Source organism: Salvia hispanica, chromosome 1, assembly GCF_029641045.1.
Source record: "Salvia hispanica isolate PSC_SH4W2 chromosome 1, Shi_PSC_v1, whole genome shotgun sequence".
NCBI classification, from domain to species: domain Eukaryota; kingdom Viridiplantae; phylum Streptophyta; class Magnoliopsida; order Lamiales; family Lamiaceae; genus Salvia; species Salvia hispanica.
In genome coordinates this window covers 444,443-455,309 of record NC_142692.1, presented here as the reverse complement: position 1 = coordinate 455,309, position 10,867 = coordinate 444,443, and the positions used below count along the sequence as shown (strand labels likewise).

At 39.7% G+C, this 10,867-nt stretch overlaps 1 protein-coding gene and 1 non-coding gene across 2 annotated transcripts; one reads left to right on the top strand and one right to left on the bottom strand.

The window, feature by feature from the left end:
* The first annotated feature begins 316 nt into the window (after positions 1–316).
* Positions 317–2,116, top strand: LOC125218150 (gibberellin receptor GID1B-like). The gene is made up of 2 exons (XM_048119759.1): positions 317–613; positions 822–2,116. The coding sequence occupies exons 1-2, from the start codon at positions 575–577 to the stop codon at positions 1,815–1,817; spliced, it is 1,035 nt and encodes a 344-aa protein (XP_047975716.1). The 5' UTR covers positions 317–574; the 3' UTR covers positions 1,818–2,116.
* A 2,471-nt stretch (positions 2,117–4,587) lies between these two features.
* On the bottom strand, positions 4,588–4,659 carry TRNAP-UGG (transfer RNA proline (anticodon UGG)). Its single transcript has one exon. It is a non-coding gene; the product is annotated as a tRNA-Pro (tRNA).
* Between the last annotated feature and the right edge of the window lie 6,208 nt (positions 4,660–10,867).

Genomic DNA, 10,867 nt, shown 5'->3' with positions numbered 1-10,867 from the left:
TACAAAAAAATGTATAAAAATAATTTTAATTGTTGAAATAGAAAAAAAAAACACCATTGTGGTGGCCAAGTTTTGAGGACAAGGGCTAAGTTTGTTGGGCATGCCCAAAAAATGGTGGCTTGAGCATGCCCAAGAGGGCCACCATTGTGGACACCCTTAGTACTGCCACGTAGATTTTGTTTTGTAGGAGTAACTTTAAAAATGAGGGCCCCACCTATTTCGGCCGCCCCGGTTTGTCGTTTGTGTCGTCTAATCCACTCGCTTCGTCGTCGTTTTGCCTTTGATTTATTAAATAATTTGACACGCTACCTTCAGTGTTCCTTTAAACGCTCGTCTCTCTCTTTGTAGTTCTGTTTTCCGTTTTGGAACTTTTCTCTAGTTGTGATTGGGTGGGAGAGCTGCTCGTCCCATCTCATCTCAATCCCTCTCTCTGCGTCTCTGCATTTCTTCCCACCTGTCTTCTTCCTAGAGAGAGAACAAGTAGCTAGTATATCGGACAAAAAAAATCATATCTTTTGTAGAGGAGATCACCATCATCATCGATTTGAAGAGTGTAATTCATCGGCAACCTCTAATGACGGGCAGTAATGAAGTAAATGTCAATGAATCACAGGTAATTTTACTTCCTTCCCTTTTTTTGGGGAAAAGGGGCTCTGATTTGTGTCGAAAAGACTCGATTTTTACCTTTGATTTTGAGGGTTTTGGCTGCTCTCTCTCTCTCGCGTGTTGGGTTTTTTTGGGTGCTTTCTCTACTTTATAATCTCCTTTCTTTTATCCAATTTTGTTTTTAGTCTTTTACAAATTTGTGATTTCCGTTGCAGAGAGTGGTTCCCCTGAATACATGGATCTTGATATCCAATTTCAAGCTCGCCTACAACTTGCTCCGGCGATCGGACGGCACATTCAACCGCGACCTGAGCGAATTCCTCGACCGCAAGGTTCCGGCCAACGCCGTCCCCGTCGACGGCGTCTGCTCCTTCGACGTCCTTGACCGCGCCACCAGCCTCCTCAACCGCGTCTACCTCGCCGCCGCCGACGGAGACGCCCCCTGGCGGGTCCCCGACCTCGACAGGCCTCTCAGCGCCACCGCCGCCGTGCCGGTGATCGTCTTCTTCCACGGCGGCAGCTTCGTCCACTCCTCCGCCAACAGCGCCATCTACGACACGCTCTGCCGCCGCCTCGTGCGGGCGTGCGGCGCCGCCGTCGTGTCCGTCGACTACCGCCGCTCGCCGGAGCACCGCTGCCCGTGCGCCTACGACGACGGCTGGGCGGCCCTCAAGTGGGCCCACTCGCGGCCGTGGCTCCGGAGCGGGGCCGGGGCCGCGGCCCGGGCCCACGTGTACCTGGCCGGGGACAGCTCGGGCGGGAACATCGCCCACCACGTGGCCGTCCGCGCGGCCGAGGAGGGCGTGGAGGTGCTCGGGAACATCCTCCTCCACCCGCTCTTCGGGGGGCAGGAGCGGACGGAGTCCGAGACGCGGCTGGACGGGAAGTACTTTGTCCGGATTCAGGACCGGGATTGGTACTGGCGGGCGTATTTGCCCGAGGGCGAGGATCGGGATCACCCGGCGTGCAACGTGTTCGGGAGGCGCAGCCGGAGCATCGAGGGGCTGCGCTTCCCGAAGAGCCTCGTGGTGGTGGCCGGGCTCGATCTCCTCCAAGATTGGCAACTAGGGTACGTCCATGGATTGGAGGGATCAGGGCATGAGGTGAAATTGCTCTATCTTGAAAAGGCCACCATTGGATTCTACTTCTTGCCAAACAACAATCATTTCCATTGTTTAATGGAGGAGATCAACGCCTTTCTCCACTCCTAATTATTGTTAATAGTTTTATCGTATGAATTTCAAGTCACCATCCCCCCTTCTTTTGGTGGATATACATAACCTTTGGTTGCCAACGTTCAAAGTCATGAGATCGTCACTCTATTCAACAAATCGGTCTAGCGAGCCACGGTAGTTTATAGGTGGGGAGAGGCTAATTCGGCAACATGGATTAGGGAAATCCATGGTGCTATGATTTTGTGTACTAGTCCTTTTTTTTTTGGTTTCCACTTTGTATGTTAGTACTTTGTAAATACTACTACTAGTAATTTAGAAGGGCATGTTTTATGGTATGTAGAGGTTATATACACAACTTATGGTATGAATTTTAAAAATCCAAGTTCTAAATTGTAGGATTATATTCACAACTTCAACCAAACTTCCTGAAATGGGAAAATGGGGATGGGACCAATGTTGCCATAAAAGTAGAGTATCTTATGTTTATTTCGTATGTTGTGTCACTGTGTCTGTTTCTTACAAAATCTCCCTACTCCCACAACTGCAAAGGTAGTGTGAATTCAACCATGTCTTATTTGTGCATTCCATGATGGATTAACACCTTAAAACCTGCAAATGAACAATATTTGTTTTAATTTTGGTTTGTTTAATTAAAACAAAAAAATATTGTTTGTATGTGTAACTGAGAAATTCACAACAGCGTTATAAGTGGAGCCCTCACTGCTAAAGCAAAGAACCCCGTCCACCAAAGGAATAGAACATACCATACATCACAATCTTCATTCATGCCAAAAACAAAATTGATAAACAAAAAGTATGATTGAGCATTAGTTCTAAATAATTGATTCTCACAATCATCAGACCTTGATTTGATTTTATCCTTTTGCCTTTGCATACACTGAGATATCACTGGATCATAAATTAATTCTTTAATTTCATCACATAAAAACAAACCTTTAAAAATTACAGTTGTTGGGATTGCTTTTTTGGTGAGTGTTACTAAAACAGTTCTAATTAGACAATGACAACAAATTATAAAACACTCCTGTTTCACATTTGACTTTTTCTGGGATTAATTTGTCCTAATACTATGAATTGTACTAATTGCTTTTGGTTTGTCTGTTGATTTATTGATTGATTCGAAATTATTAATCTTATTTCTTTTGTCCTATTATGATTTGTCTTCTTCACGTGATTAGCTGGTTTGTTTTAACTTTTTATTGAAATTTTTGGTGTTTTGCTAAACAAGGTGAAGTCACTGTCATTAATATGGAGGTTTTTCTGTTTAAGACAAGATATTAATTAATTGTTTAATCAGCTGTTTGTCGGCACTCGAATATTGTCACTATTTTCCATGGAAAATTCGCGGCGGCTTGCTTGTTCATACCATTGATATTTAGTTGTTTTTTAGAGTTATTTTTGGATGTAGTGATTGCACTATTTGAATTCCATTTAACATATAAAATCATAGCCCATAGGTAAAAATTCTTGAGATATAAAATTTGATTTGTTCAGTACCAAAGTTTGACCTTCTATTTTTTTTTACGAATCTAACCAAATTAATTCGCAATACCCAATTAAAGAATATTATACCACTATAGAAATGGAGTTATGTGTATATTGAATATTAGTAGTAGTATTACACAATTTAATTAGATAATCTTAAAAAGGGAAAAGTTATTTTTAATTAATCCTGGATCGCACTAGGTGCTAGACTCCAGAAGTAAAGTGGTCCTTATGATAATAATGAAAATAAAAATGGTCCAAACAAAAAGACAAACGTACAAGACATTCCTAAATGTGAGTAATGCTAGCATTTGAATTTACACTAAAATTTGGTTTAATTTAACGTCATATCAATTTTTGTCCTTTATTTTTTTTGTCGTTTATTGAATTGGAAATACTTTGTCTGCAGGCCATGCCCATCGGTTGGTGCCTTCTTTTTTTAGTGTTAATTATGTCCATATTCAAATCACATAGATGGAGATAAGAGATTATAACTCAATCTGATTTTGGTCAAGGTAGCACTAGTATTTTATTTTGGCTTTTAGTAGCTTGTTGGTTTCGTGACCATCAGAAATGGTTGTTGTATCCTCAATTTTCGAATTTGGATTTACTTGCCCATTTTTTCTATTTTTAGTGAACAGTTTTGGATAACTCGATTTGAAAGATGTTACTCCATTTCTAAATGAATTACTATATATTTCATAATGTTATATGGAGTAGATTTTAATGGTATAGTTGGTAAAGTATTTTTCTTGTATCATTATTTATCTGTTTTTGGACATTTATTTATTTTTATTTCGTGTACGTTCATGTGGACCGTGTATTATTCATTATGAATGATATCTTCATTACTTTTTGGGAAAATGGTCAAATAAACCTTTCATATTTATCTTAAGGTACAAGTAAATACTCAAGTGTTTTAGGCCTTTAGGTTACAAATACACCCTTAATGTTATAGTTAATATTGATATAATATTTATTATTCTAGTAGCATTTTAATACTCCTATAAAATTGCCTATATAATCCATAAAAATAAATTATTCGCCGTCCAAAACCTCGTAGTGGAAACAATAAAACAATAATTTTAAGTTAAAAATATCAATCATTTCTATAATTATGTATATTTACACGCACGTAAAAAAATACTAATGCTAAATATGTATTTTAAAATATAGTCTGTTTACTTGAATTTCGATATCTACTCTAACTTTACAAATTAAATTTTAACTACTAAATAAGTAACTTAATAGTATTAATATTTCCGTTTTATGCAACTTAAAAAAATTAAATATAAAAAATGGGGCATTCCGAGAATCGAACTCGGGACCTCTCGCACCCAAAGCGAGAATCATACCACTAGACCAAATGCCCTTTGATGACGAGGTTTCTATTTAGTTTCTATATATTAATATTGTTAGTCCGCTTATTTTGTCAAGTGAACTCACCCAGCCTTGAAAGAATATTGTGAGAATCTAATAATATGCTTGTAAGGGGAAGATGAATATGATGGTTAACTTAAACTAATATTGATGTAACATGAAATTAATGAAGCAAAAGTAGGGAAAGATTTCGGGTTCAATATTGTGATCTTTTTGGTAATATGTTGTAGGCTTGAAGCCAATAAGATTGGTTGAACATAATGTAAGTTGCAATTGTCATTGAATACGAGGACTGCCTACTTAAATGCCACCAGTTTTGGGTGTGTTAGTATGGGTTTACTTTTTCAATCCATTGAATTTAGCAAACATGCATTTTTATGCTAGAATGAATAGTTACATCTGAAAGAATCCAAGTGTTTTCATTTCTTGTTGCATTATCTACTTATTTAGTTTGGGCTTCGGCCCAACTAATTTTGGCAACTTTATTGGTGCGAAGCTCATGAAAACCTCGTCGCTTTGGATTGGAGAGGGCCGTGTTTTAATAACCGTTTATTACTATATCTCTAATTTTTAGTTCATTTTATTTCATTTTGTTATACTATCTGTTAGAAATGGTAGGGTGAGCAGCCATGAATGGAAGAGACAACATTTGTGGGAGCATGAAGGGAATGAGCTGCTATTGCATTGATGTTATGAAACTTAAAAAACTGTGTACAAACTACATACAACTCGGTATTTATACATGACATTAGAAGAGTCTAGAATCAACAACTAAAACCCTAGATGGCTAGCTGCCAATCTCAACTAGCAGACAAAGTTGCATATCTGATTCCAGCTTGCACTCCTGATCTTAATATCTTTGATCTGATCATATCAGGTTTGACTCATTAAGACTTCTTTACACGTAGGTGAGTACAGCTAGCAACTCATTCCAACATGGCACGAAGTTGCTTTCTTCATTTTCTTCTTATCCACTTGTGCACACCACTGCATGCCTTGTTCTTCATTCAAGGCTTGATCCTCATTCATGCTTTGAATCTTCACGCTTTCACTTCCCCTCAATTCAATCGCCGATAAGGAACATATAGTTAGCTTGTTCCTTAATCGTGAGAAGAATTGATATCCTAACGGCTTTGTCAACACATCAGCAATCTGATCAAGACTTGGAACATATCTTAGCTCAACCTTTTTCTCTTTTACCTTGTCTCTCACAAAGTGTATGTCGAGTTCAATGTGCTTTGTCCGAGCATGTAGCACCGGATTTCCGGCAAGAGCAATAGTGCTAACATTATCAACCCAAATCACAGGAACTGAAGAACATTTTACTCCTATCTCGCCAAGTAGTGATGTTATCCAACTTACTTCACAAGTGGCTTGTGCTAGACTCTGGTATTCAGCTTCTGTGCTTGATCTAGACACAACTGGTTGCTTCTTAGAGCACCAAGAAACAAGATTTTCTCCAAAAAATACACAAAATCCTGATACGGATCTCCTATCATCCAAATCTGCAGCCCAATCCGAATCTGAAAAAGTGGTCAGCTTCAAATCAGATTTCTTGAAGTGCAACCCATAGTCTAAAGATCCGGATAGGTATCTAAGAATTCTTCTGACTGCCTTCCAATGTGTGTCAAGAGGAGCTGCCATGAATTGACTTACTTTATTGACAGAAAAACTAATTTCGGGCCTTGTTATAGTAGCATATTGCAAGGCCCCAACAGTGCTTCTGTAAAGTTTTTCATCCGCAAAAGGATCGCCTTCATTTCTTGAGAGCTTGAGGTTAGAGAGCATTGGGGTAGGATATGGCTTAGCATCTAGCATCTGAACTTTGTGCAGCAACTGTTTGATATAGGTTCCTTGGCTAAGATGAAGACCTTCAGTTGTGCGTTTAACCTCAACACCAAGAAATTGACTTACTTCCCCTAGATCCTTTAGGGAAAACTGATCACTCAATTGAGATATGACCTGTCGAACAACAGTGGGGGATGAACCTGTGATGAGCATGTCATCAACATAGATCAAAAGATAGATAACATTCTTGCCTTTGATTCTAAAGAATAGAGAAGTATCAGCTTTTGATTGTTGGAATCCAAGTGCCAAAAGAGCAGACTGTATGGTTAGGAACCAAGATCTTGATGCCTGCTTTAAACCATAGAGGGACTTGTTAAGTTTGCAAACAAGTGAAGGATCTCCCTGCTCAAAGCCAACAGGTTGTCTCATATAAATCTCTTCCTCCAAGTCTCCATGTAGAAAGGCATTATTCACATCAAGATGAGTGATGCACCATGAAGAGGATACTGCAATAGTGAGGATGAGTCTTATGGTTGTAGACTTAACTACTGGACTAAATGTCTCAGTAAAGTCGAAGCCTGGCTCTTGAGAAAAGCCTTGAGCAACTAATCGAGCCTTGTGTCTGGCTATGCTTCCATCTGCATGCATTTTTAATCTAAAAACCCAAGTATTTCCAATCAAGTGCTTGTCAGGAGGGAGTTTTGTGAGAATCCAAGTTTTGTTTCTAAGCAAGGCCAAGAATTCTTCTAGCATTGCAGCTTTCCAAATTGGAATAAGCAAAGCCTCTAAGGCAGATTTAGGAAGAATATTCAACTGAATGGTGTAGACTTTAGGCTTATGTATTCCTGCTTTTGCTCTAGTTATCATGGGATGAACAGGTTTGGGTGAGGGAATATGAGAGCATGCTGCATCAGGAGACACAAGAGGTGATGATGCAGTAACATGAGTGACAAGAGGAGATGCAAGAGGCAATGGAGAAGCTGGAGGAGTTAAAGGAAGAGCCAGGGGCGTATTAGAATGAGTAGAATTAGTGGATATGCTAGGAGAAACAGAGTTTCGATTAGAGTTAGAGCTAGAGCTAGGCACTGAAATTGACAAAGGAAAGATAGGTGTGTTGGGCATTTGAGCTGAGGGAGGTTGAATATGAGATGACCCAGAAGCATGAGGTGATAAATGAGGATAAATAGACTCATAAAAAATTATATCTCTGGAAATGATAACTTTTCCAGATGGAAGCAAAGCTTTGTAGCCTTTATGGGCTGAGCTATAGCCAATGAAAGTAGAAGGACTTGATCTGAAATCTAACTTGTGCTTGTTATATGGTCTGGTGAAGGGGTAGCAAAGACACCCAAAGGTCTTAAGATCAAGGTAATTGGGTTTTGTCTTAAAGAGAACCTCATAGGGAGAGAGCAGTTTCAAGGTGGGAGTGGGAATCCTATTGATGATGAAAGATGCTGTAGCAAAAGCATCATCCCAAAAACCAGTGGATAAACCAGATTGAGCTAGAAGTGCAAGTCCCATTTCAACTATATGCCTGTGTTTTCTCTCGGCAATTCCATTTTGTTGTGGAGTATAAGGGCAAGATACTCTATGCAGAATTCCAGAATCTTTCAAAAACTGAGTTAGACCTTGAAATTCACCCCCCCCCAATCACTTTGCAATATCTTAATCTTTGCATTGAGTTGATTTTCAGCCAAAGTCTTGAACTGTCTAAACACATGTTCAACTTCAGATTTAGCTTTAAGAAGATAAAACCAAGTAAAACGGCTGTAGTGATCAACAAAGGTGATGTAGTATCTAAACCCATTCCTTGATAAAATAGGAGATGGCCCCCAAAGGTCACTATGCACAAGATTAAGAGGCTGAGAGTGATGAGTTTCAGAATGTAAATAGGGCAATCTGTGACTTTTAGCAACACAACAAGGATGGCACAAGACACTTGATTTCATTGGATTGAAAGGCAAATTACAATGTTTCAAAGCACACTTCACCATGTCAAAAGAGCAATGGCCAAGGCGCTTATGCCATAAATCTAGATTAGAAGCATAATTTGAACAAGAAAATGCTGTCACATGATGCACTTTTTATTTGCACTATAAATACCTGCAAGTATACAGAGTAGGTATAGTATAGCAAAAGGTTAGTACCGGGTATCGAACACGGGGAAGATGTACACAAAGTGTCTATCTTCTACTAGAACTCAATTACTATCTGGAGAAACAAGAATTTTTGGAAACTTTTGAAAACAGTAAATATTAAAAACAGTAAACAACTAAATGCAAGCAAATCACGGAGAGAAAAGTATAGAGATAAGGGGAATTCCAGGGATGTGCTTTCACTTTTATGGTTATACAAATTCCAAACTACAATACCCTAGCACAGTTAATACTTTGAAAGGACGACTCACCTAGCTTATGCTCATGCGATACAAACGTTGATTACTAACATTAGGGTTGTCAATCCTAACACGTAACTCCAAAAAGCTCCTAAGACCCTTGAAAAGTCCTCACTCTCAATTAACAGTGCCGTTTTAAAGGAAGCTAACTGTAGTGTCTACTAAGTGGATCTAACTCGCTAGAACTCTGTCACAGTTATGAAGCAAGTTGTATTGAATCATACATAATTGTGTCACTCAATTATGAAGCATCATGATTAACTTAGGGAAGAAACAAAGTAAAAACAAAACGGATATTAAATAGAAAACGAAATTGTATAACCAAAGTTGCTACTAACACATCCCTAGAATCCTATGAGTTTAGTTACACATGACTGAATAAACTAAAAACATAGATTGAAGGGAAAACAATTTGAACATAAAACTAAAGCAAATAAAACCCGTAGGTTGAATCCTTGTCGTTCTTGATGTTCTTGAAATCCTTCTCCAACTCCTTGCACAATTGAAGTACTCTAGCTTTTGATCTCTATGAATGTTGCAAGTAGTCACTCTCTTTCTCTATGAATGTGTTCTTGTTGTGTGAAACTTTTTTTGATGAAGCTTGAGGTCCTATTTATAGGGGAAGATTATTCCTCATCATAGAAGGAAAAGATCTTCAAAGTTTGGTAAATCTTGGAGCAAATCTAGGGCTGGTCGGATTCGCCGCCTTTCTCCGGCGGGCCGCCGCACCTTGGCCGGCGGTCGCCGCATTGGAGTCCAGAGACTCTGACCCTTCGGTGGCGGACCGCCACATGTCCTCCGGCGGTCGCCAGGCGAGACTCTTCTCCTAGCGTAAATTTCCGAGGCGGGCCGCCACATAGCTCTGACCGCCGGGCGCCGGCGGTCGCCGTACAACTTCGCGGCGGTCGCTGGTCGCCGTCTGACTCCAGATTTCCAGACTATGCGTTTTTACTCCCCTTTTCGGCTCAAATATGCACATTTCTCACAAAACACGTCAAAATACCAAAATGTATAGAATATGCAAATAATGGACATGTAGAGTGATTTTGATAACAAAAACGGATCAAATAATGGCCTTAAAACAGTGCAAAATCCGGGCGTATCATCACAGCAGCTACTGAACTAGGAAACTGAAAACTAGAATTAGAAGTGGTCTTGATGTCATTGGCTGAAGGGAAAGGAGATGAGCTGGTGTTCTTCTGACTTGGTGGAGTTTTGTGAAGGAGGAAATGGTACAGCCCTTGATCAAGTGTGCCCTTGAGGATTATTTTCTTGGATACCTGATTTCTCACCAAACAAAAAGATGAATGAAATTCAAAGAAGACTCCATTATCTTTAGCAAACTGAGATACACTAAGAATGTTTTTAGAAATTTGAGGCACATGTAAGAGATTATGCAAGAATAAGGTTCTAGATGAGGAATTATGAGAGGGTTTGAAAGCAGAATTTCCAATATGACAGATATTTATTCCTTTGCCATCACCTAGATGAAGAAGCTTACCCCCAGTGTAATCAGTGGCTGAATTCAGATTGGAGAAATCATTTGAAACATGATTAGTAGCTCCGGAGTCTGGATACCAAGAAGAGGTTGAGATGGCATCAGTACCATATTCAGGAGGAACATGCTGAGAAGAAGAGGGTGGAAATCCTTGGCTTCCTCTGATCTGTGCAACATTAGCAGTGTGGTGCTGATTTCCTTGGTGATAATTGTTGCTGAAGTTTCCTTGAGATCTGTTCTGAGGAGCAACATTGGGGACATAGCTCTGAATGTTCCAACATTTGTCAGCCGAATGTCCTGGTTTTTGGCATAACTGACAGGTGAGCTTGTTTCCACCAGATCTGCCTCCACGAGCCCCTCTTCCTCCTCTTCCTCTGAAGTTTGAAGATCTTGCTCCATCACTTCTGAAATGTGGTGCACCATCTCTATAGTTAGGTTCCTTTCTCTGATTTCCAGAAGAAACAAAATTCACAGAGGGTAAGGATCCATCAGAATTTATAGAAAGAGATTTTGATTCCA